Genomic DNA, 27,922 nt, shown 5'->3' on the forward strand with positions numbered 1-27,922 from the left:
TTTTGTAAATTCAACGAGTGCTCCCTCGGCTCAGTCAAAAGTGGGTCCCGTTTTCAGCTAGCCGGCCCCTCAGCTGGCTGGCTAATTGCAGAGGTATCACTGTATCAAATGACTAATAGAGTTTCCCTGCCCGTCGCTAATCTGCCAGCCGGAGCACAGCCGCGATGTGTTTACTCTACGCAGAGGCAAGGGAATACAAAGACACACCCGCCCTTTCATTTCCTCTCCAACACAATTTCACGCCGCTAGAGCATTAGGTGAGAGGTGTTAGTGGAGCGTGCATGCGTGTGTCTCTTTGTACGCACATTTCACGAATTGTTAATATTTCTTGAATCAGCACCAGTAAGTTTGCCTGGTGCTGCTCTTTTCCATCATTTAACACACACTCCTGTACACATGTATTGTTTCTTACTTGTCTATTTTTATTTCATCACACCAAACCTTAACTTTAAATGACATGATTTACTTTAAAACATACATTTAGTGTAATTAGAATCTTTAACTTTTATCCCAATGGACAAAATGTCTTGGAGACTGTAATGCTATTGCTATGGCACACATGCATGCATAAACAGGCACCCACACACTGACTTTTGCCAGGCAATAATGGCCCCAAAGGTCAAGTCATCAGTCAGAACACACCATTACCAGAGCCAATGATAAATGCAGCAGCCTTCCATTTACTTAAGGTAGGAGGGGGAGAAAGGGAGAGCCGACAGCAAGATTGAGCGAATAAGAAAACCTAACGCATAAAGAAGCTGCATACTGAGTAAGAGAATGTGGAAACAAAGGATCGGGCTTAAACAGTAATTTGGCAGGACATCTTCAGGATCTTTCTCTGCCTCAAAGTTCCTTACCATCTCTCTCTATCATTCTGCCTTTCTTCCGTTCCTCTTTCTTTTTCAGCTCACCCGAGGACATCCCTTCTCACAGCACGGCCCATGAAAATAATTAGACAGGCCATTTTTTAGTGTTTTCCTGCTCTGTTCTTCTCACTATGCTCCCACCCCCTATCTTGCTCTGAGGGTTTGTCTCATTTGGATGTCAAGTGTCTCTGTGACACTGACACTGGTGCTGTTAGCCTTAAGGCCCGGCTACTAATGAGATGTTCTTAAGGACAGACACACTACACAGACCACTGAAAGAGTACAGAATAGACTGGGATTTGCTTGTGATGGGAGTAACTCTGCTTCATTACCCTCCTATACCCTCTGTTTTACACGGCTGTTCTGTCGCTAACTCCACCGCCTGTTGTTTCCCCTCTTCCCTCTTTTTTAAACTGTAGCTCTATCCTTCAACTCTCAGACAGTTCTCTCTTTTTTTCCCAGGCTCTCTTACTGTTTCTCTTCCCCTTCCTTATTCATCGGATCTTTGTAAAATATGGGGCATCAGTAGAATAGCTCAAACAGCCTTTAGCCTCATGGGCATTTCATGGCAAAGTCTGAAAGTTACATTTTTCCCTGTCTGGCTGTGCAAAGGATTATTATTAACCCAATTTTCATATCAGAAAATAAAAATATGCTAATGTGGTTATGTCGGAGTTTACCAGAGTTTGGTGAGAAGAATTTAAAGGTGGATCAGATGTGTGTGTGTGTGTGTGTGTGTGTGTGTGTTTGTGTGTGTGTGTGTGTGTGTGTGTGTGTGTGTGTAAAGGTGAAAGAGTGATAACAGGGTTGTAAAGGTCAAGTAAATGCCACCTCTCAAGACATCGCTAAAGAGCAACTTTGTTGTTCACATAACAATGAGACTCTCAACCTCAGCACACACACACTCATTCTCACAACCTCCTTTCATTTTGTGTATGTGTGAGGGCGCGGACATGATGTGTGCGATATGTGTACATTTAAAGTGTGCGCCTTTTAGTTTGATTGTATTTTCACACCTAGAAGATGACGAAAAACTCATTGGCCTGTGTTAAAGCCCCCCTGCAAACACAGGCCACAATTTATCTCACACTCCACGTTTATGGTGTTTTGCATTTGTGTAGGTGTGTGTTTCTGTGTACACACACCTTAGTTCAATGACAGATTATATGGACCCCCCCCCCTCCACACACACACACACTGTCTTTCTTAGTGTTTTTACAGCCATCGAAATGAGGCCCCTAGACCCACATTAACACCCTGATATATCAGCGATCTGCTGCTCCGACATGACAGCAGGTGACAGCTACTGTCCCCCTGCAGACTGCGCAAATCCCCTTTCAATCTCCATCTCACTCCACGAACTCCAAAGAGAGATAGCTTGTTGTTTTTACTTATTTCCTTATTTTATGGATTTCTTTAGTCCTTATTATTCCACCAGCTAGATGTGTCCTCTAGCTACACACAAATAGACTCACCATTTTCCATTGTGTGTGAATGGCAGGCTACTGAGTCTGACAAAGTGTTCTTAGTACTTTATATATTCAGATTGTTGTAAAATGTGATGAAGCACTAATTTGAATAATTCTGAACTTCAGCTAACAAAACTTTTGTCTCTTTCTCTCTTCATCCTTCCCTCTGTTGAACATTGGTCCTGGGCATGTGGCCAATATTTATCCATCCATATGGATACACGCTTGTCTCTTCCCAACAACCTGTTTATCTCTGTAACTGCCTTTCTGGCTCTCCTCTCTCCTCTCCTCTCCTCTCCTCTTCCCTCCTCTCGTCCCTCCTCTTCTCTTCTTTTATCCTCTCTTCTCTTCCCTTCTCCTTTCCTCTCTTCTCCTCTCCTTTCCTCTTCTCCTCACCTTTCATTTTGTCCTCTCCTTCCCTCCTCTTCTCCTATCCTCCTGTATTCTCCTTTGCCCTCCAGACCTTACCCAACGTGTCTATGACCAGGTCCTAAGTTATGTCCTCTGTCCCTACTTTCCCACCTTAGCTCCATCCTCCCCTGGTGTCGACTCCGCCCCTTTGCAGCGCACAGGAAGTCACAGCACAGGGACAGGAAACTACAGCCGTGGCGGGACCAACAACTATGCCACGGTTGGACCAGGCTACACCTCAAGCGGAGTTGGAGACATGTACGGATCAGACCCCTATGTAGCGGACCCCTACCGCACCTTGCAGTACTGCCCCTCAGTGGTGGAATCACCCTACAGCAAATCAGGACCTGCCCTGCCACCTGAAGGCAGCCTGCAGCGCTCACCATCCATCGACTCGATCCAGAAAGATCCAAGGTAGGGTGTGTGTGTGTGTGTGTGTGTGTGTGTGTGTGTGTGTGTGTGTGTGTGTGTGTGTGTGTGTGTGTGTGTGTGTGTGTGTGTGTGTGTGTGTGTGTGTGTGTGTGTGTGTGTGTGTGTGTGTGTGTGTGTGTGTGTGTGTGTGTGTGTGTGTGTGTGTGTGTGTGTGTGTGTGTGTGTGTGTGTGCGCGCACGCGCGCGCGTGGGGTTTATCATGGAGCATATGATGATCTTTGGAACGAGAATCAACAATCTTTCTTTCAAGATTTTCCCATAAATGTGTTGAGTACATTTTGCACACACACACACACACACACACACAGGTCAATATCCCTGTCACAGTTATAGTACATTTATATTGCCACAACATGTACAGCAGGGATAGTCTAGACTAATGTTTCTCTCGTATTGATATCTGTAGGTCAATATTGAGCAGACATAGCAATAACTGTATTGAAAGCCAATACAGCTACAGATATTATACCCCCCCCCCAACCGCACAGTTTCTTTTAAAGCTCTCAGATTCAAACAGCACAGCGTTACAATCATCCGAGAGGCTGCACTGAAGATGATAGAAGCATGTTGTTTCGGGTATCAGTGTGAGGATAAATACAATCCAGCAAGGCTGCTTTGACTTATGGATTCATAAGTGTGGAACCTTTCTAGGTACCAGAACACTGTGGAGCGATATATTACAGCATGAGGATGTCAGGGTTGGGGAAACAGGACCCAAGTGCAGTAAATCAAGGGGAGGCAGGTAAGGGTCCAAACAAAAAGCAAGCTTTATTAAAAAGCTGTTGACGAAAAGACGAAGCAAGGGGAACACAGGACATGAAAAACACTTAGCTTCAGACATGAAGGGCAACAGGAACAGGCAGGTATCATGGACAAGATCAGGGAAGAAATGACGACGACCGAACAGACAGACAAAAGGGAAGCAGGGACTAAATACACAAGGGTAATCACAAGACGAGACAGCTGGAAGGGGGAGGAGAAACACAGGGGCAACAGGTGAACACAATGACACAATCAGGCACAGGAGGGAAACGCAGACAGGAAGTGAAGCTTAACATGAAACAAGAGGGGAAAACATTTCAAAATAAAACACAACACAAAGACATGACAGACACGAAACCAGGATCATGACAGAGGAAGGTTTTCACAGCTCTCAAAGTTCATGGTTGTTGTCAACAGCAATCATTTTCTGGAGAATTGTGAGGTTAACCGCAGAAATGCAATGTTTACCTCACAGAGCAATATACCAGGACTGTGTGCTTGCTTATATTTTATTGGTGTGTTAGTGGGTGATGTCACATTGCATTGCGACAAAAGTTGAGCTGGGTTCAACTTTTCCTTGCCAGACGCCTCTGTTTATTTTTGTCTTCATCAAACCTTGACGCAGTCACCTCACTGTTATAAATCAGGGTGCTGCGGTATGTTTTCCACACAGCACAAATGTTCATCATAACGCAGGCATATTCCCATCTGGACTTCTGTCTCTGCGCATTAGTTGTGTTAGAATAAAAACGTGTTCCTCCTATCACACACCGGTTGCGTTAGAAGCTCCATTTCCTCTCCCTTTGTGTCCTGCTGTGTGTAAAAGAGTCCTACTGGGCTGTGATCACTTCCATCCTCTTGTCTACGCAATTAAATAAAGCCCACTCTCCTTGCTTTATTTTTATATATTTCACAAGACTCTTGATGAATAATTCTTTAATTAAAGAGCGAGAGGGACTAAGGCGTGCATGGATCAAGTCTCAGCAGCAGCTGTCAGTCACAGGAGAGGGAGACAATAAGAGAGAGCTTTGGGAGAGAGAATGGGTGAGAAGGACAGTGAAAGAGATGAAGGAGAGAATAGAAAAATAGGATGGGTGAGAATTATTTAAAACAATGGCAAAGAAAGGGAGCGGGACTGAATGGCATGCGGACAGATGGAGAAACACACTATCCTCCTCGAGATTCTGCAATTTGTCTGAAGTTGTCTGAAGTTTCTGATAATGAGGTTGTGATGGTTTATTATTAATATAATCTGATTGATTGGCTCAAGACCTTCTCCATGACTCACACAAACAACATTTCTCTCTTATGTTCCCTCTTAGTGAAATAATAATTTATAGGATTGATTTAATCTTGCAAATGAGACAGAACTCTCAAAATGTATATTCTATCAGTTCAGTTTGTGCCTGTGTAAAGTGAACAGCGGCACTGACTCACTAAAGGCATTTAAGACTTTTACTCTTTGTAAAAAGTTAAAGTTCCTCTCTCATTTTCATATTCAAGCCTTAGTTGTTTGCACTCTGTTGTTTGGGTACTCAGAAAACTCTTCCCGAGTTCAGACAGAGGCAGTAGTATATGTTGTGTTTTCTGTAAGTTGTTTCCATACCAGCTACTTCTGCTACAAAGGCAGAATAGTTGCACAACAACAACAACAACAACAACAACACAAAGAGTTGCAACAGTAGGTAGAAACATGATGATGGAAGAGAAGCCGCTGAGAGAAAAAGAAAGAAGAACATTTGAAATTAGAAAGCTCATTAAGGCAAACTCCTGCGCAATTATTCATGTCTGTACATATCTCATGAGATCTAATTCAGTTTCATACTGAAGGTTAAATCATTTGAACGTGTATCGCACCCTTTAAGTCTTTATGAGAGATGCTAAATCTCTGTTTTCCTATTGCATATAACTTCTGGGAACTTTAGACAATCTGTTGCTGTTTATATCCTTGTGAAAAATGATCAGAGTTCTAAAACACACAAACAAAACGTTTTTTTATCAAGAAAATGTCAACTTCTCTGTGGAGAGAACAACAAGAGCCAGGTCAGGCTAAATTCTCATTGCTTTGTTAACTTTAAAAACTGAAGCCCTGCAGCCAATGTATTATCTGGTTGTATCAAGTAGTAGTAGTAGTAGCTTGCAAACAGGCATGCACAAACTATTACAGAATGTTTACTGCCTAGAGAGTGTATATTATTGGTCCATTGGAGTCCTTAACACATTTGGAGTACACATAAGAGGTCAGTCTGTTTCCTTGCTTTGAGCTTTACTCTACAGTACATGTACACCTACTTTTAACTGTGATTTAAAACTAATGTAAAAACTGTCTTTTTACTCAAACACTTAAAAATAATGTGCACAGAATTTTAAAACATCCGTGTTGAATGTCCCCTGCAGAGTTCAATAATGCATTTTAAAATCCAGCCCTTACAGTACCAGCTAGAGCCTGCTGGAGTGAAAATGCTTTGGCCTCAGCATGGTTACTTTTAATAATTTAGGCCAGCCACCAAATTCACTTTATATAGAACCACAGGTAGCCAAAGTGCATACAAATACAAGACAATAGCAACCAAAAACGGTGTCACTATAGTATAGTATAACTAGAAAGGTGTATATGTACAAACATTAATTCATCATATTTGTTGTTTCCCTTTATCAGTCTTATGGACACAACATCCAGATATACAGTTGTTGATTCAAGTTTTCATTAATCATTGAAAAAGTTATGTTCTGCATTTTTCTTTGCCGATAGGTTAAATGGCCTTCTACTCCAGCTCCACTCTCTTGTTGTAATTGGACCTAGCTGAGCTTACATGAAGTGCTAAATGAGTTAGCAGCAATTAGATACGAGAAACACTCTGTGAGAGGGCAGAGGTTAAGACTGCGCGTGGTAATGGCTGTGTAAGTGTGCAGCGTGTGTGTGAGAAGAGTGTGTACTACTCTATAATTCATCCCAGCATTCTATGCTCTAACTGTGTGTGTGTGTGTCTGTGTGTGTGTGTGTGAGTGTGAGTGAGTGTGTGTGTGTGTGTGTGTGTGGGGCTAGTAACACAGTTAGGGGCAACTACAGTTGCAGAGGTGAGGACAGCAACACAAAGAGAAAACTCAATAACTGCTAATGGATGGGGTGAGGAGAGGAGGGAGATATGGAGGAGGGGTGGTAGTGGGTAAGATGAAGCCTTAGGGAGGGAGGTAAAGGAAGAAGGGAAAAAAGGAGGCACATGAGGAGAAGGTGGTGGGAAACAAAGGGAGAAGGGGGATTTAGTAGGAACAAATGGAGGGTGGTAGATAGAAAAAGATGGAGTCGAGTAAATGGAAGAAAGCAGAGCAGAAGTGAGGAAGGCAGAGCATAACGTAGATAAGTGTTGCCTGTCATTACTTTGTTTGTGTGTTTTCCTTTAACCTCTCTCTGTGAAAAGAGATTCTCACCCCCACTGAGTTTCCCTCTTAAAATTAAATATTGAAAACAAGCACAGACTTACGGAAACAAAACAAGTAGGGAGGGTGAGAAGGGAAAGCCAAAACCAATAATGAAGGCAAAGAAAACGGAACACATGAAGGGGGATTGGGAGAATCTTAAGTGAGGGAAGAAAGCACGGAGAGACATTTGTTCAGGGAATAAGGGAGACATACCTTGAGGGATCGAAGAAAGAAACGAGTGAACGATGCAAGACATGGTAGAGGTTTGTTAGTGAGGACGAGAGGGAGATGGATAAACATTAGCTCAGGGAGACTGGGAGTCAGGGACCAAGGAGGTTGGGGCCATTGTTTCAAAGCTTCCAGCAGGAGGTTGGGAAGGAAGGGCAAAACACCAACAAGAACTCAGTGTTGTAGAAATAAGAGTCGATGTAAAGAAAGTGTGTGTGGTGTGCTTATGTCATCACACACTCGATCAGTGGGAAACACAGACACATCACTTCCAGATAAGACAAATCAAACTCCTCTCATCTCCACACATCCAAAATTGATATATGTTCCAATGTTTTTGCTGTTTGGTTTAAAAATCATGTTGGCATGATTAAATGAAGATTATTTCCAGTTAACATCTTGCGTTTAGGTGATACATTTTCCTATATACATACTAAAACAACAAATACAAAAACTAAGAAAGCCATTTATCAAGTGAGAGAAAAACTAATTGTGGTGATTCATCTTCTATGCCTGAAACTCTCTGGTCTCTTTTGTGTTTATGTCCTCAGAGCAGGTAAAAACAAAAGGATCATTTCTCCTTCTTAAAGTTCCTTGTTGCCGTGATAATAATTAAAGAGGTTTTTCTGTTCATACATAAATAACTTGAAAAATACATGTAGCTGTACATGTCTGGAGTGCATGGAGAAATACAGCCGCGGAAAACAATGAAGAGACCGCTTCAACGTTTTCAGTTTCTCTTGCTTTATTTTTTATAGGTTACTTTTGAGTTTAATTATTTTTATTGTATTCTATAAACTACTGGCAAATTTTCTCTGTGTTGAAATTCAGAGCACACTAGAATGGCTGCCATACACGTAGAGATAAAGATTTAAGAACAAATAAGAGTGGTCTCTTAATTCTGAATAAACTCACATGAAAACATTAATGCTTTTAATCTGTTTTAGGATAAGGGGAGCGCGGTGCTCTCCACCGAGCTCCACCAACACTGAAAAAATAACCATGACCAAAAATAACCAAAAGAATCCCAGCTGTTTTCAAATGAGAACAACCTTTTATTTTGAACTGTTACTCCCTTAAACACAGGAGAGGGGGCTTTTGTCAATTCAAGTAAGACATAGTCTGGAATCAAAGGGTTAAAGCTCTATCGCTGCAACAACGGATGTAAAATATGTTATAGGTATAAGGTAAAAGAAACACCCCCTGTGCCCCCATTATGTGCTAGAGGCAATCGAGCTGCTGACATGAAATTGCTATTTACAGCGCCTTGATATGATGTGATGTGCTGTGACATGTTATTGTCACCGCTCGCTATTTACTGACAGTGTTTGTTGGCTCGCAGCCCGAAAACATCGCTCTATTTATGGAGCATCTGCAATGGTCAGCAGTGACTCTGTGCATGTTGGTAGGGGTGTGTGTGTGTGTGTGTGTGTGTGTGTGTGTGTGTGTGTGTGTGTGTGTGTGTGTGTGTGTGTGTGTGTGTGTGTGTGTGTGTGTGTGTGTGTGTGTGTGTGTGTGTGTGTGTGTGTGTGTGTGTGTGTGTGTGTGTGTGTGTGTGTGTGTGTGTGTGTGTGTGTGTGTGTGTGTTTTTCCAAGGATGTGTCAAAGGCAAGGCTGTGGAGACTTTGTGTATCTGTTTGTGGGTGCTTGTCTAGCATGTGTGTGTGCTTGGCATTCATATGATGCGTTCCCATGTCGAGCAATGACAGGTCATGGCAGGCCTAAAAGAGCAGAGAGAGATAGAGTTGTTATTCAGCTGTAGCTGTGACTCTAGTTGTCATGTCAGCTGGGTGTTATTGTTTACTTGTATTTATGTGTGTATGTGTGTAAGAGAGAAACATAGCATTCCCTTATTGCAAGCACTGTGTGAGTGTTTAATGCATTGCGTTGTGTTCGGGATACATATGGTTGATGTATGACTCAGCAGATGGGATAGCTACTTTAGATGGAAATTGAGGCACCAGCAGCGTACGTGTGTGCATGTGTGTTGGTTATATCCAGAAAGGTGAAAGTAAGGGCCCTTTCATAGTCTACGCAAGCTACGCGAACGCATCGAGCTACGCAAGGAGGGTTTGACGCGTTTCCGATAGGGGCGCTGATGAGCATTACTGTACTGTACTGTACTGTACTGTACTAAATCGCTATTAACAGAAGACGTACTACCATTGCTCACAACGAGGAGCGTCTCTGTGAATTAGTTTGTGTGCACCAGCATATTTATGACACTGCGAGCGCTTCACATTCAGACAGAAACTTAGTTGAAAATGCATGGCGAGAAATAGCGCTGGACCCAGATATCCATGTTGATACCATCAAAAAAAAAGTGGAAGCAGATGAGGGACCGGTTCGAGTCTCAGTTGGCTTGATGAGTACATCAAGCTGCCGGCGATTCAGCAGAAGCAAAATGAGGCACTCCTCTTCTGTAGCTATTTTCCTTTTTTCTACCACACAGACAAGTCACCGGAGACTCTGCTACCCCTGTTGGATGAGCGGTGTATCGCGTCCGACAAGGCACAGCGCAGCAACTGACGCGTTACAAAAGCGTCCCCGTAGCTTGCGTAGACTATGAAAGGGCCCTAAGACCCACTCACATCAACACCAAGTACCCAGTTTACTACACAATTCACTAGAGGATTTATTTAGTGTGAACTGGAAACAGATTATGTTTCTTTGGCATGATCTTTGAGTATTTCTCTGCTGTGATGTGTACACAGCTGCGGCGTTAGGACAAGTCCAACATTCAGATTGAATGATTTGTTTTCCTGATGGGCAGTACTTAACTGCTTGTTTGCCTTGAATTAAATATCCCATCATTTTGAGTGAAGGATCTTCAATGGAATATACAGAAGCATGAAACTACATGTCGGATTGATCATAGTCATTTACCTACCTACTTCATGCGTCACCAAATCAGCACAATAGAGGCCAGAAGAAGAAGAACGTCATTAAATATATTTATAAAATATAATATATTGGTCAAGTTATGGCTTTTTATATTCTTAGCAACCATGTGTCAGGGGTTAAATCTGATCATTAGATACTGACATAAAAGTTAAATACTTTAGCCCTTTTATAGCTATATATTGGCCCATTCTGACTCATGGATTTTGGGGCAATGAATGGGACATGTAGTAGGAACAAAAGTGACATTTATAAACGAAACACAGCCATGGTATGGAATGCATTTAGTCTTTTTAGCAGTGTCAGCTTGAAAGTAATACAGAAAGAGAAAGGGAGCGACGATTCTCCAGCACCATGGACAGAGACACAAAGCCTTTTCTCAGTTTGAAAGTTTCAGCACCACGGAGAGAGACGGTGTGAGGAAACTGCTGCTGCTGCTCGTAGCACTAACTACTGCCTACACATACGGCACTTTCGCAACCATGCTATATTTCATTGTGACAATACATAATTATTACAGCAGCATTCTCTTGTACGCTGTATATTCATAATTAGAACAAAACAATATACATTTCTGATTTAGACTGTATTGCTCTGCAGTGAAAAAGGCAGTGTATGCGTCTTTCCGCACCCAAACAAAAGACCAGTACATTGATAGAAAATGTGCATTTTTAAATGACTGACAGATTCTTAAATGACAACTCATAGGATTAATAACCCAAATAAAGCATTAGGGTTTTATGTTAATAGTGAATATAAGTATTAGTTGCAGTGCATTTAAGTAGATGGATAGTTTGTTAATAAAACATAAAGGAAAGTTGATAAAAGACGTGCTTCTGAAGCTTGAGATCAGACACTTGTATGTCTGATCTCTGCCTTCGGGAGGATAACTGGGTTTTTGGAAAGAGAAATAACATGATTAACCTCAACCAGACCAACTGCTGAAAGACAGAGAGAGGAAAGACAGAAATGTAGAGACAATCCTCTTTGTCCTTTTCATCAGACGCACCAAAATGAAGGAAGGAAAAATGTAGTGGCAATGAGGAAAAGATAAAGAAAGATGAAAGACGGGGTTAGTAACTCAGGCTGAGGACGGGGAATACAGGAGCAATGTGAGAGGAACAGTCACAGGGTGAGCGAGGGATTTAAAGAAAGAGAGGGAGAGACAGATAGAGGAGAGGACACACTCTATTGGCTCTCAGCACGGCCCAGGGGTAATTTCCTCTCCACATGAGAAATGCATGCTGGGATATGGAATCACCTCCAAGGGAGGGTAATGATGCATTGCCAGAACCTTGGCCCTGAGGCACAGCTGTGTGTGCGAGTGTGTGCGTGTGCATGTGTCTCTGCATTTGTGCGTGCATCTGTGCCCTGGCCATCATCCCTGCCTGTTCTGGGTAAATTGCCCATTGTAGTTATTTTCCTTTTTCTGGGGTGGCCTGTGTGTGTGTGTGTGTGTGTGTGTGTGTGTGTGTGTGTGTGTGTGTGTGTGTGTGTGTGTGTGTGTGTGTGTGTGTGTGTGTGTGTGTGTGTGTGTGTGTGTGTGTGTGTGTGTGTGTGTGTGTGTGTGTGTGTGTGTGTGTGTGTGTGTGTGTGTGTGTGTGTGTGTGTGTGTGTGTGTGTGTGTGTGTGTGTGTGTGTGTGTGACCTTGGGACGATAACTGCGTGTCTGCCTTCCTCTCTGCCACGGTTAACTTCATCCTAAATCTGAGGCAAGGGAGATTGAGGGATAGACAGACAGACACCAGTTTGGCAGCTATTTCAAATATAGTCTTAGTTAAGGTCTTTTTTAAATGAAATGCTTACTCGTTTAAGTGTTATATGGGTCATTTTTATTCTATGTAGTTTTAGTCTATTATTATTTGAAGACAACTCAAAATGTTTCATTCCAGTTTTAGTCAACAAAAAGTAATTACATTTGGCAATGTTTTGATATATACTGTCAGTCACAATGTTTGCTGTGCAACAGAGACACACTTATACACGCAGTAACATTTAAACATGAACGTAATTGAAAGCAATCAACACACAGAACAGATGAAGGACGGTGTGTGTGTGAGAGAGTGTGTTAGTTTGTGTGTGCTAATGTGTGCAGTCAGTAATGAATCTGTAATTTTCTTTTGATCCAATCATTGCATTATTTTTGACGGTAATTGATGCCACTAACATTTCTTCGATTAACATCCATCAATGTTCACACAAAAACACACACACACACACACACACACACACACACACACACACACACACACACACATACACACATACACATTCTTGCAGCACTAGAACTGTTTTATAGAGAAGTAAAAAAAGGACGATGTATGATTTTTCAGCCGCTTCACTCTCAGAATAAGTATGGCGGTAGATGCTTTCCATCTCCTCCCACCCCCTCCCTGCCGCTCTGTCTCATGACACTGGTGGTATTTGGGGGGGATTATGGGAAAATGTCACAGCAGCAGAATTACTGTATATCTTCTCTCGCTTCACCTCGCCTCTGCTCTGGCACACACTTTTGAGCGCTACACTGCTCACCAGACTCTATCTACAGACACAGTGGTACACTGGTTAAAATAAGCCATACAACCATACATAGCCATTTTAAAGATTGTTAGACTGATAATATTTATATTATTGTGTATTGGCAATATATTAAAGACATGACATGTTCAGAAACCTGATGAGACAGAAGTCAAATTGTCCCTTTATTCTTGTTTTACAGTCTTTTGTGATATTATTTTCGCATTGTGCTTAAATTTTAAGTCTTGATTTGTGTGCTGGGGTGTCTTTAAAGCATATCTTGGCAAACATTTCTCTGTATGTATCTCAGGGTACCACTTACTGTGGGTATAGGCTACATCTTACATGAGTTCTGGCAGAATTCAGTTGCATGTGCAGCCCAGTGCTATCAGTATAACTGCCCTCATGAGAGAGCACTACTTAGATTTTATTTCAGTGCAGCCTTGCATGATCTCAGCTCTGTCAACTTTACACTCGGAGAAATGTATCTTGTCTTTAATTACCTTTTTTATTAACATCCACCACAGACATTAATGTCAAGCCATTGTTCATCTTGCACGCCTGTGTAATCTTAGCACACGGCTCAGTCTTCCATTGGCTGCCGATGTTAAGGTCAGTGAGTTGTATACTAATGTCCAGGAGAGGGATCTTGACCTTTCAGCTGAGTTGCTCGCAGGAAATCAAACTTTGAGTGCTTGTTATTGGACCCAGTGGGACTCAGTACCTACCGGGGAACTACTAAAAGATACTGAGAATGGTGGAACAAAAAATACGGGGAAAATGAATAAATAGGCATTATTATTCTCAGATCGTTTCTTGTTAGAGGTGGTCACATTTAGCCATGCAGCCGTGTCGGTATCTGCTGCTACTGTACAGACATAGAAAAGCACCAGCTATTACAATCATCTCTTTATAGTTTCCTGTGGAAGTGCACTTGCAAAAATAAAACACCTACATGCCCACAGAAACTCAAACCAGTGTTGTTCTTAATGTAACCTTCACATGGCATATTAAATAAAGGTGTCTGACTCACTGGTGTGTTTCCAAACAATAGAAGAAGATGAAGCCGTAGCTAACTGGGCAAAGTAGTACGGATGATACAAGCCTAGGCACAGTATGTTCACTTTCTATCACATACTGCTAACTTTTTGGCCTCCTTGTAAACAACTGTTCTCTTTTTGCTCACCATAGAAGTCCACTTTTGCCTCATGAGTCATTAAGTCTTAAATTCTCCAATGAGGCCCTTTTAAAACGAAGAGGGATATTCTGTCGCTGTGTTCCAACTTGCTGGATCACAGCCATTGCTTTGATCCTCAGACCTCAGGAGGTGATAGGAGGTGAGCAGTATTTGAATATCCCTTCTTATCACGCACCACTGTAGGACCCTCAAGAAAGCTCAGGGCCTTACTGGGAGCTCATTCATGGCCACTATATTCATATCAGTCAAAGTTATGAAAATGTATGTGTCTATGACGGAGTGCTCGTCAGGACATCTATTTACTGTGTGCAGAAACACCGCTAGTCAAGATGGCTGTTGTGATGTGATGACTGTCTGGTTTGTTTCCTTATTTATTTTCATCCTGGGAATTGATGCCGTTTGGATCATGGACCCCCGCTTATGTTCCGCAAAGTCAAGCCATTTTTTTTTTCCTTGAGTCATGACAAAGTAACTCTCATGCATCCTAGGGGTGCTGACTCAATTTAGAAAACACTCCTCCATCATGCATCCATCGCTCCATCTCTCCCCATCCCTCCATCACACTTGTGCTGGTGGAGAAGGCTCGACAGTGATGATGGGTTGGGAGGTGTAGGCATTCATCCAGCGCCGCAGTGTTTTCTCCCTCGCTTTCAGGCTAAACACACAGCCTTCCTACACTCACCCCCCCTGTTGTGCTTTGTGTCTATGAAAGCAGCCTGTCTATTCTTCACCTCTTTTTTAATCCCTCCTTCTCTTTCCCACACTTTCTTCCTCTGCCTCTTTTTCCCGCTCGCTACACCTCCATCAATCTTTCCCCCCCCTTTTGCCTCAGGGTATCAAGTAATTCCTAAAACTCTACGCACCATGCTGACTATAGTCCTGCGTGTGTGTTTACATCAGTGTGTGTTTCTGTGTGTGTGTGTGTGTGAGAGTGTGAATGTGCATGGGCTTCACCTCATAATATCAATAAAGGCTGTCATTTCAGCCAGAAACATGCCTCATTCTGACCGTGACTCAAGTGAGACATCAATCTTGGTATAATTACGGCAAAAAGAGGGAGTGAAAATAGAGATAGAGATATTTATATCGAGTGAGAGAGTGGAAGACAGCGAGTTGTGAATTGAGCAGTAGATGCAGGACAGGCCCTCGTATGAGTCATTGGGCAAGGTTGTTGGTGTCTTACTCCTTTTAGTGAAGGTGTGTGTGTTTGGTTGTTTCTGTGGGCACTGGCACATACTGTAATAAGTTACAAGTGCATTCATGCATGATTATGTTTGCTTTTCCCCTGTGTACATTTTGTAGCGTCTGTGTATTTGCCCGAATCACTTCACTGATTTTGCACTCTTGAAATGCCATTTGTCAATGCCAACGCCTGGAACTGGTGAGATGCAGACCTTATTTACGTCAGGATAGATCAATATTATGGGCAAATATATATGGCAGCTTGTGCCATTTTACCACTAATACTGTCAGAATTATCTGTATTTCTACGGGAGAGTAGTACTAACTGGTTCACTTGCTATGCTCCCAGTGTAAATGCAGAGAACATTTCAGCCACTCCTCATTGTTGTGTAGCTGAGCTGTCAAACAAGCATTGCTCAAGCTAGGTAATCATTTCACTCTTATTCCATCATGGGGTTTGCTGTCATGCCAGCCATTATATCACAAGGATGGGTGAACATTTGGAGAAAAAACAGTGTTCTTACCAAATGATATCACCTTGGAGAACGCATGCAGTCGAGTGTGTCGTTGTAAAGTTGCACAGTGAATGTGAGGCGTGAGATATGCAAAACCTTCAAATCCAACTGATTAAAAAAGTAGCAATAAACATACATGGCTGTCACCTAAGGAAGGTGTTTGAGTAGTTGTACACATACTGCTGGGAAAGCTTCCGTTTCCCTTTATGTTTCGTGAATATAGTGTGTGTTATTGCATGAGCCTGCCATGTTGCAAATCCAGCATGTGAGGTTTTCATGGCACAACTCTATTGCTTATTCCTCTCCTTCCTCCATTCCTTCAAATCCTCCAAGTGGATGACTGCTTTTAGTCTCACTTAATCCGCTTTTGAAGGCTGTATTTATGCGAGTGTAAGAGTGTTTTAGCTTTCACATTTTCACGTGAAATGTCAAAATATTGATGTGCTGCTGGCTGTGGTCCAAGCTATTGCATTCTGCTCTATCAAAATAATCACATTTACATCAGTGTCATTCAGTCATGGTTATCACTTTTATTGTGATTTACTTTAAAACACTGCATATAGAAGTAGCCAAAAGGGTAAAATGCCAGTAAGACATCACATTAATTTCAAATGTCTCTTTTTTTTTTACTATCTTGTAAATCTAAATGTCTTCATCTCCATCGTCTGCTTCACATGTCTTGCACAGCTTTGAACAGATACAGTACTGTATCCGCTTTCCTGCTGTATTATTACCCCAGTGTGAACTAATGAGAATAGCAGATGCGTAAGCTAATCACTGGTTTATTAGTTTTTCTTCCCTCTTGCGTCACTTGGCTGATACACTACCCCTCTCTCTCACACACAAACAATGCCGCGCACAAAGCAATACTGAAATATTAATGTGCCCACAACCAAACTCACACAGCGCCCAAGGAAGGTTTAGTCACCTCAAGGTGAAATGTAAGCTGAGTTCAAAATTAGTCTGTAATGCCTGGGCAGAGGCAAATCAAAATGAATTACAGAGCCGTTTGGGGTTAGATATCAAAGAGCTACACAGCCCCCTACTGTTTGAATATTTTGGAGGGGAAGTGTTGCACACAGCACACCTTGAGCTTGATTATTATGTTTGATTATCGTGGTTGTAGTGGTTATTTTATCAAGGTATACTTGCTCCAGGTTTTTTTAATTGCAAATATATTCCTGAGATAGTCGTCCAATCAAGTCCATGAGACAGAAACCTGAGCCTCAGTTGGAAGTTACCCTTTGTTCCTTTTTCTTGTTCGACAGCCAAAGATTAGTCAAAGGCTGTGTTGTAAAACTGAATAATCTGCCTTCAAATCCACCTTAGTAGTTTGACTTATGGGATCTAGACAGTGCTTATAAGGTGTCTTTTTTTAAAGAATTCTCGCTGGCAAAGTGCTTAAACAAAATGTGGAGAAGGGTCTGAGCATGGGAGTTGCCTTCAGAGAAGACCCACTTGAAGAGAGGCAGCAAGTCTAAATACACACACACCTAATTAACTGTGTTTTTCTGCAGTAACCTGGTTTCTTAAACACCAGGTTAATGAGGAACCCAGTTTCCCTTATACTGGTTACAGACATATACATTCACAAATGTGTGTTTCACTCAGACGTCTGTGTGCTTGTGTGTGTGTGTTAGTGTGTGAGAAAGACAGATAAAGGGAAATAAATACAGACAGACGGAGGGAGGGAGGGAGGGAGGGAGGGAGGGAAAGTGTGTACATACATGTTGTCTGGATATTCATCTCCCTTCTTTAACTTCAGCCCAGGTTTTTGACCTCTATTCTAAATGTCTTGCTCTGTCATGTGAATCTGACAGTGAGTGAATGCATTAGGTGCATCTGCAGACACACACACACACACACACACACACACACACACACACACACACACACACACACACACACACACACACACACACACACACGTAGACTGTGCTAATGTCCAACATGACCTCGTCAGTGTGTTATTCTCATGACACAATAATTCTAGATAATTTGTGGTTCTCAGATGCACAAACTGACAGTGTTAAGGCATAATGGGGCATGCATTGAACACACACACATACACACACACATACGCACGCACGCACGCACGTAGTCTAGCATCCTCATTAGCATCATCACAGTAAAAATAGCTCACCTTTCCTGTTTGTCATTCAGAGGCCACAGCAGACTCTTTGATATGATTGCATCTTGGCTTGCAAATCAACAGACAATGGGGCAGTAATTTTTCAGCCAGCTCTCCTTCATCCACCAGCCTAATCTTCTGCCTGCACTACGGTTGGCTGAGTGTGGTCGATGGGGATTTGATTGGTCAATTTTTTCTCTTGTGCTGCATCACTGCTGATGTTTGAGTGGTTCTTCTTAGTCTTATCGGACATCCTCACAGTGCATTCTGCTGATGATGGCTCACCGGTGTCAGTTCTTTCATCACTGTGTGCAAAAACCCACCCGAGTCTAAAGGGGGCTGTTATTACTCATCTAAAACATTGGGACAAAATTGTACTTCTCACCACTTATCTTTACTTATGCTGCTTGGATCTTTTGGGGAAAGACAATAAAAACTGTCAGGTTTGTTAAATTAGTTCTGCTAATACAAACTCTCACAATTGATTCTGTACATCAGCCCAGCTTCTTTTCTTCTGCTGGAACGGTTTTTCATGAGAGTTTATGCTACAGTTTGGCCCTCTTAAATAAGAAAGGTTGATCAATATAGAATAACAATAATGCAAACTGTTCAAATCAGGCAACATCTCTCCTCTGTATCAACATCTACCAGACCTCCTTGTGGGGATATCCAGTCAGATCAAACCAGTGCTTTCTACTTTTGACATATTAGTACACAAGTCATTCCCAATGAGGGAAGCCGCTTTTTAAAGTCCACTTAAACGACATTGTACTACCCTGAATCTGTGGTTCCAGCCAAATTGTGTTTCGATTGGATAGATTGGGCCTTATTTCTGCTTCAGATAAAGTACAATTCACAGCTCAATCTTAATGAGTTTTATGATACATTATAATAGTCTAGGTCACCTCAGTTTCTATTGACCTGTCTAATGAATGTTTGAATGAGTGTATGTTTCACTGGTCTGTTGTTTGGCTTTGTAAACATCCAGTAATTGCACTGTGTAACGGGGGAATTCTGCCACCGGCTGAAAATGACCGATCAGCAAATGTGAGATAATAGCTGTGTGAATATGTGTGTGTGCCTCTTTGTGGACAGGAGGGTGCATGTTCTTGTGTCTTCAAAGACTATTCAATATTCAACGGTGTGCTCTTGTGTAGGTATGTATGTGTGTGTGCTTTATTGAATGTTTAGGTGAGTGAGCATGCCTTTGGTTAACTGCAGTGTGTGTATACATTCAATACACTGTGTATGTGTGCCCGTCTCTCGGTGTGTATATAAATGAACACCTGTCTGTCAGCCTAATGCCGTATTCGATTTGGCCTCCGATTCTGTGTGTTCAGCTAATTGCAAGGACTAGTGCCGGTGTTTGTGTTTTCCTTACTCTGGCAAATCGCTCCATGGCTCTGCACACTAATGTTTCCCTTCACAAGCCCCACCCATGCCTGCCTCTCGCACACTATGAAATTAAATGTTCTACACTTTCATTTTCGAGTAGACACGATGATTCAGGGTGAATTATCAAAATGTAAAGAGTAGAAAAAAGCTATCATCCGTAAAGAGCTGTAAATTGGTGAGTGATTTAGGAAGTAGAGCAGTTGAATGGACGCAATGAAAGAACTGAGCGGAGAATGGGAATTCTCTTGGGATTTGACACGTCTTGTATAATCATTTCTCTTACCAACCTAGGAATTGAACAAGATGAAAATGAAGGGCACTGTCCTACTTCAAAATCAAGCTATCAAGAAAATGTGTGCAGCTGTAAGGACTGGGAAGTGGTTGAAGACTTTTCCTATTCTCAGTGAAGTGATAATTATTTGCTTATCATTTAAACACTTTTCTTCACATTTTAGAAAGCAGGGAACACATATTTGTAATGCCTCTAAAATACACTGAAAAGCAATGTTATCTACAATACTGCATAACATAATAAAAGTAGAAGAGTTGTTCAAGAAATATTGGTTGTTAGTAACCCACAATACATTTCATCAGTAGTTGTTTTCCCACCATCATCTCTGTCTCTGTCTCGTTCATGTTAGTCAGTCTCATTCAACTCCTCTCTTTCTCCTCTCCCTGTCCTTTGTTCGCTTTTATTCACCCTCCTGAGCCTCCCATTCTCAGCCAGAAGATGCTTTAGAGAAAGCGTATTGATTTTTCCTCTGTGTGTGTGTGTGTGGTTGCTGCCTGGGCTTCTGTGGGGGAAAAAAACTCCAGACTCATCTAAGAACGGTGGAGACGGAAACAGGGGTGGTGGTATTTGCAGACAAAAGGAGGTGAAGAAGAAGGGGAAAGTAACATTTGGCTTCTCATAGGGAAGCGATGAAGAGAGTGCTCTTCCTCTATACGTTCAATCAGTCATTTATGTCCTTTGCACTCTGTTGCTCTTATAAAGGGCCTTGCCTCTCCACTATTCCTCTTCTGGGTCTTTATGATTTATCTTCTGTGTGGAATTAATGCTACCATCTCACTCCCTTTCTATTTCTATTGAGAGGGGTGATATGTGATTACCAGAGTCATTTCAATTTACCCATCAGTAACCGGGGAGGAGGAGGAAGATGGGGTGTTTTCATTGCAGCTGACTCACCACACTTTTTTTTTGGTCAACTGTTTATTTTTGGATGGGTCTCATCCGAGGCTCCATCCACCCATCCCATTTGTCTGCCTGGCTATTATGAGCATCACCCTTTCTCTCCCCCCACTTTCATTGATCCCATTTACTGTGGCGGGGATTTGTGTTTGGTTCTTCCAGCTGCAACAGAGCAACATTGCTAAAGGCCACACGGTCAAGATAACGCAGAAATGATGTGGGACAGGGTGGGATATTGCAATCATTTGTCAACTCATTTGTAATAACGCTGTAGCTCCTTTTATGCTTCATTTTTTTACATAAAACACATTGAAATCAAGAGCACTAACCTAATGTAATCACACAAATACAGAGTATAAAGATATCGCACAGTTAGAGGATGTTTTTCTACATGTATTCTCCAGTAGTCCGGTAGTCTGTGTCTTTTAGGGTCTTTTGAAATACAAATGGCATAATGTGACACGAACTTCAGATTGTGAGGCAGTAGGTTGTTGCAATAAAACACAAGTTCACAGACATTCAAAATGCTTGCTAATGTCTAGTAGCGTCACCTTCTGCACCTGATGAAAACAACCACCCTGGGTGTACGTGCCAATGAGACACGTAAAGTTACAATTCAAGCTTTTATCGACGGGCACATCCACAGACTTGGCTTTTTTCCTGGATAGTATCTTAATTAAGTCAGCTTTTAATTAAAGAGACCTGGCTCTGGCCTTTGAGTCAATGTGAATCTTCACCTACAACTTATTCTGACCGCTGTTAATTGGAATAGCTAAATTCTGTTCTTAGTATTGACTTTAACTTCTCTAATGAACTCAACCTGAAGAGGTATTCAAGAGCATTTGCACAAACACACACACTTGTACAATTAATAGAGTCAAGCATGTTGAGCATGATTATTGATAAGAAATGATGAAAATAAATGGTTTGAAGAATGTCTTGGAGGGAAAGAGAGGATACACATATTGAGAGAGAACGAGAGGATGAGGAAAGAGGTGAGTAGTGACTGCTAGCATGATTTAATAGGCAATATTTGAAAATTGCGCCATTCGCTCCTCTGTCAAAGTCAGAGTCTTATTCAGCTCCTCGGGAGTAACACGAGAAAATTTGATCACCAACGCAGTAAATTACCGAAATTGCATTTTATCTCTCTCTCTCTGCTGTTCTTCCTTTTCCTTCTCTCTATTCCCTCTTATTGCCCCCCATTTATCTCTCTCTCTCTCGCTCTCTCTCTCTCTGCACCCCTTCATCCCAACGCAGTGATGAAGATTGATGCTCAGGTCCTAATTAGCATCTGCTCTGGTATGCACACTGCCAGTCTGTGCATTCCTGACCCTCCTATCAGTTAGGGGACGTGACGTGCCTTGTCCTATCAGATTAGGGCCAGCGGGACAGGCTTCCTGTGTGGAGCTGTCACTCCGCATTGTGGTCCCTGCTGATAGATGTTATTTGGGTTAGGAGACCCAAATCATGGGCTATTGTGTTTTAAAAATGTTGTGAAGATAAAGATGTATTACACTCTGCCGTGCTGCAGCTGTTGTTCCTTGTGCCCCCCCCATGATGCTTTCATAAGGGAGACTAAATCCTTCTTCAAAGCTCCAAATCTAAATCGGTGTTATGCCTGATAAAAATGAAATGCACGTACTTGTCTGACCCTGAGTTATTGGCTTTTGTTGCAGTCATGTATTGCATGAGAGTGACATCACCTGAAACCAAAATCCAACAAAGGCAGATGAGCAGTTCAGCGCCTTGCTTTTCAGACACTGGTCACACAAATGTGTTTGACATTTGGGCACTGGATTCACGGCACCCAGCTGCCCATTTGATCTTTTTCATGGTGTGTGTGTTTTTGGTGTTGCTGTAATATATTGTATGTCTGATGACAGGTATAAATGTATAATTCGTAGTGACTTTATCCAAGGCCATTCCACTCAGCTGCCTTTATGTGCAGTTTGACTCTTCATGAATACGGGACACTAAACTTCATAACCCTTTTTTATTTATTTATTTTCTTTCCAGCTTTGTAGTTATTTATCACATTCTGCATTATATAATTCATCCTTCCACACTTTGCCTCTGCCATTTCATCCGTTTGAGTTCAGGGATACAGGGAACATGACAGTGACTGATGCAACAGAGGGAAGATGTATCGCTGTCTGTCCCTTGGCCTTCAGCTTTCCACCTCCAGACGAGGAGTTATTCACAGCAACAATCAGCGTAGTGTAGAAATCAGCGCGGATAAACACAGAGCATCACTCTGTTTGTGTATATAATCAGCGCTTTCATTCTCGTTAGATTAGCTTTGTTTTCTCGCTGCGTGTGTATACATACATTTATCCATGTACCAGTGGTCATGTTGGGATTTCACATTGAGGTTCAGTCTCATGAGACCTGGACATGAAAAGAGCGAGATATGAAGAGAAGAATATGGGAGAAAGAAATCCTTTGATAATTCTTGCATTTCCATGTGTTGTACTCTTCTATCGCAGTTTGCCTCCCCCCTGTGCATGTGCGTATGTGTGTGCCTGCATCAAAGCCCCACTATCGCACAACAGTCCTTTCTGTCCCAGTTGTATCACTCTCTCTCTGCCTCCACCCTTCCTCCCCCACAAACCCCTTTGCCACCTGTCTTTATTCTGTGTCTGTCACTCTGCTCTCCTGCAATACCTCGTTTTTTTTTCTCCATTCAAAGTATTTTGCTGCATCACGCCTCCGCACGCCTCAAGAAATGGCAAAGCAACCCATCTCACCAGGAACACGGAGTTCTGTGCTGCACCTCATTTATTCCTGTACCCACCAATGTGTCATATTAGGAACACGTAGCTCTGGATTGGGGAAGGCAAATCAACAAATTGTTCTGGGTGACATTTATTACCACACAAAGCATTGAGTAATAAAGTAAGGATATGGCACACAAGCGGCAGCACTTTGTGGATCAGATTCTTCAAAAGTCGTGTGGGTATTTAATTTGAGCTCTGCCGTTTTTTGTTGCCATTTCTTCTTTGATAAATTCTCCGCCATGGACATCGTGCTGTTTTCCGTTGACTTGTCGCCAAGCGTTGTGTCTACCGTCACTATAGCTCTTCATAGCACCTGTGTTGACATGACTGGCATCTCATCTGAGGGTTGTGTTCATCTTTCTCTTTTGTTATTTTCTGCTCTCCCACCAGTTTCCTCTTGCCAGTTGTACCAACAATTTCCTTTGAATGCTCTGCTATTTCCCAAACTCTGCTTCCTCATTTTTATTCTCCCTCTGTGTCTCCCTCCTGCTCTGTACCTCTTACTCTGTCTCTCTCCCTACCAGGGGTTTTTAATTAATGGCGAGCCATGATGCTTATCTTATCAGCCGATCGCTCTGCTTTCTATTAACCACACTGACAGAGCTGGGAGGCTGCAGGGAGTGGATGACACACACACACATGCTCAAACACACACACACACACACAAACTCACACACATGCACAATCACGCACATTAACACGTCGTCATTCATACACTGGTGAATATGAAAACACCCGTATAGACACACACATACTGACAGTGACACACTCACACAAGACAAACAGCCACAGAGGCAATTGTGCCCACATAAACACACATCATGATCTTTTCTTAATCTAGTCACACACACATACACACACTCACACACACACACACACACACACACACACACACACACACACACACACACACACACACACACACACACACATAACACACACACACACACACATAAACAAACAAACAACAAACTGGCCTGATGGTATCTGGCTGTGTGATTTAAGGAGTGTTGTTTGAGGGTCTCTTCTCCTAAATCCCCTAAATGCCTTGGGAATCCGTCCCTCTTCCTCCCTCTCTATCTCTCCTCTACCTCCCTCCTTCAGTCCTGCTTTCTGGCTGAATGAACACTTATCATTCGGCAGATAAAGAGCGGTCCACGCTGGAGCTTGCTTTATCTTTGAGAGCCATGTTTACTCCCTGTGAACGCGCCGCTCTTCACAGATGTTTCCTGGGCTGCATTCACTTCGTCTGACAGAGACGGGCGTGCGGTGCTCTGGCTTCATTTCCCGCCACGAAAACACTGACAAACACGCTGGCAATCCTCCACCGCAGCAGTTTTAACCCTCTAAGCAGGTCAATTGTCCCGTATTTACCACATCTTCATGTTTGGGGAGTTTGAGCTATCAACGTTGTTTTTCACAATAGCTTGATGGGGATTACAGTGAGCTGCATTTTGGCACAGAACGGTGAGCATGGATCTAGAAACAACAAAATCAATCCTCAAACAGCACAATCGATGGGAGAGGCTAACATTTCAACATGGGTTTTCTTCCAATCGCATTGAGAGTCGACAATATTGAGACAATGAGAGAGAGGAAGTAACAGAGATACTGTTTATAGAGTGGTTACTGGGAAAAACAGTACGGTAAATTGTGCAGAAACTCATGTACACACACAGTTGCCGACACTTTCCTGCACTTTCATAATTGTATTACTTGGGGGGCCGAAGCAAAACAATTCTCAGCATGGGATAAAACAATGAAGAAGACCATTACCTGAGGTTTACCGATGGACAGTGTGCTCATAGGAGGTTCACTCCTAATAGTAGAAAGCATAGAACGTAACTCAGACAGCATGCAGGCAGTAAGGCAGTGCTGTGCAATTACTTCCTATTTTTAAGTTTACTCTTAAGTATTTATGGACTTCACTTAGTCTTAACTTGGTTGCTTTGTGTTTCACTACATCCAAATAATTCAGATGGATGTTCAAGACATTCATCTCTAGCTATTGTTGTTTTTTTCACTGCAGTTTCACATGCCTCTAAAACCCTGCAGACAATAATGCGCCATGCATGTTTTACTTTGGATCTTCTTGAAGCCTTTGTATGCTACTGATCTAATACCTTAACACGTGTAAAGCTTTTATGAACCCACTTTATGTTGAATTATATTTCCTGGTAAACTCACTCGGTTGGTCTTTAAGGGCAATCCAATTCCTTTTAAGTGATTTGCAAAGACAATTTGAGCCCAGATCTCTCTCCATTTACTGGTGTTGATCGATGCTTTCAACTTAGCATGCTGGCCTCTTCATCACTTTCTCTCATGTCCTGCGCCTGTGACAGGTGGAGATGACAATGTTTTGACAAATTGGGCATTCAGTTTGTAATTCGCATCATTTCTTTCCCACTGTGTTGCTTAACTTGTAAAGCCCTCATCAGAGAGCTCTTTGGGTGAAAACAAAACAAAGTGGATTTTTACATTTAAAAATGTCTCTCAATCAAACTCTGCCTTTTATTCACATGTATGTCTTCCTTTGTGTGTATTGTGTAAGCAATACAGTTCTGCAGGACTCAAAGTGTCTCTCTGTCTGTCTGATTCTGTGCAGAGAGTTTGGGTGGAGAGATCCGGAGCTGCCAGAGGTTATCCAGATGTTACAGCATCAGTTCCCATCGGTGCAGTCCAACGCTGCAGCCTACCTACAGCATCTCTGCTTCGGAGACAACAAGATCAAAGCCGAGGTGTGTGTGTGTGTGTGTGTGTGTGTGTGTGTGTGTGTGTGTGTGTGTGTGTGTGTGTGTGTGTGTGTGTGTGTGTGTGTGTGTGTGTGTGTGTGTGTGTTTGATCACTAACAGTGTGGTAGAGAGTGGAATAACCCTATCATGGACGATCAAAGCCATAAAAGGTGTATAAATGAATAACTTCTTTTGAGTTAAAACTCCTTGGGCTGTTTTTGCATTTGATACCGTAGCATTTGCTTCCAAGAAATAGTGCTTCAACTAACCCTTTTTACGTTTCTGTATGATGCAATCTCCATCTCTGAGCTGTGCCTTCTATTGAGTAGTATCTATAGTGGCAGTGAAGTTTAATTAGTCCCAAAGTCACTAGTGTGTCTCTCAAAAGCAATTTTGGAGGGAAGCCTCTTTGGAACGCTCTTATAAACCCTTAAATACGGCTAGCAGTGCTCTCAAACAATGACAAAGGCACACCACACACACACACACACACACACACACACACACACACACACACACACACACACACACACACACACACACACATACACAGTCCAGAATATATTTCTGTCGCAAAAACAAATTCAGTAGAGTTGGTCAATAGATGATACTGCATCCTTGATGTGATGTCACGTGGCTAAAGTGCTCATTCATGCACATACAGAGGAACACACAGCGGCATGATGTGCACACGTTTAAACGACACATTCTTAAAATATGCCAACAGAATAAAAAAACTAAAAATCATCGCAAATGAAGAAGCAGCTAATGCTCATTCACAACGACCCACTTAACCTCTTTTACAAACAAAGACTCACAAATATGCAGATACAGGAATTCAATCACACTTGAATAAGAGAAAGAAAAAACATCACTCTCCTCTCCACCCCCTCATCTATGCAGCGCTGAAAGGAACCTAAGTGTTCGTGTCTTTTGTAATTGGTGTAATTATTGCCTGAATGGAGGTGTCCAACAATGGAGAAAATAGCAATTGTGTATTGACAGGGGAAACGTTGGCCTGCCTTCATCAGTCTGTTTGATTGTCTCGTTCAAGGCCCAAGGCGCTGCTAAACACTATTTACACAAATTAAATCTCGAAAAGATATCGTCCAGCCAAAATTACCACTCTGCATCACATCAAATAAAAGCAGGCGTTTACACACATACATGTACATGCACACTCTGCCTCGTGTATACCATGACAACATGTAGCTCAGTAAAAGCCAGATGAGTGATATTAGTTTGGTTTGAAAGAAGAAAGATGTTGTGCTTTATAGAGGACATATTACCTCAGGTTCATATATATATTAAGTGTCTCTACTGCGACGTGTCTCCGTGCTCTTTATTTTTCTCATACTGCGTGTGCTGCTCTGAATGGTTAGCTTGGCCGACTCTGTTGTGATTGGTCAACTGTTTAGAGTCGTGCGGGCACTCTGCCTATTACTACAATGTGTTGGAGAGCAAGCCAATAGAAGCGCAAGTGTTACGCAGTGATGTCACTGTTATGGAAGTTAAAAAAGGCGTCCAATTGTGGACTTTCAGGCAGGTTTAACTGGAGAGAACTTTGGGGTTCTAGCCTTTGCAGACAATTAAATGCACATAAACCTAGGGAAAGGGAAAACCCCCAAAAGTGAATCGTGCCCCTTTTATACATTTGCTTTGGTATGATAAATAAACACCATTTATTTGAAAGCTCTGGTACCCATAGAACAAAGCAATGAATCCCTTGCTGTTACCAATAGTGTTAACTTTTAGATATTCTCAATTAAGATAAGAGAGCTAATCTTCACAGAG

At 42.2% G+C, this 27,922-nt stretch overlaps 1 protein-coding gene across 1 annotated transcript in view; it reads left to right on the top strand.

Moving 5' to 3' along the window:
- The window catches only part of ctnnd2a (catenin (cadherin-associated protein), delta 2a), a 190,715-nt gene that overhangs the window by 101,943 nt on the left and 60,850 nt on the right, over nucleotides 1-27,922 (top strand). Inside the window, exons 12-13 of the mRNA XM_063912108.1 lie at nucleotides 2,863-3,160; nucleotides 26,002-26,134. Coding sequence (XP_063768178.1) covers nucleotides 2,863-3,160; nucleotides 26,002-26,134 — 431 coding nt within the window. The remainder of the gene's footprint in view (nucleotides 1-2,862; nucleotides 3,161-26,001; nucleotides 26,135-27,922) is intronic.

Source organism: Eleginops maclovinus, chromosome 21 (genome assembly GCF_036324505.1).
Source record: "Eleginops maclovinus isolate JMC-PN-2008 ecotype Puerto Natales chromosome 21, JC_Emac_rtc_rv5, whole genome shotgun sequence".
In the NCBI taxonomy this organism is placed as follows: Eukaryota; Metazoa; Chordata; class Actinopteri; order Perciformes; family Eleginopidae; genus Eleginops; species Eleginops maclovinus.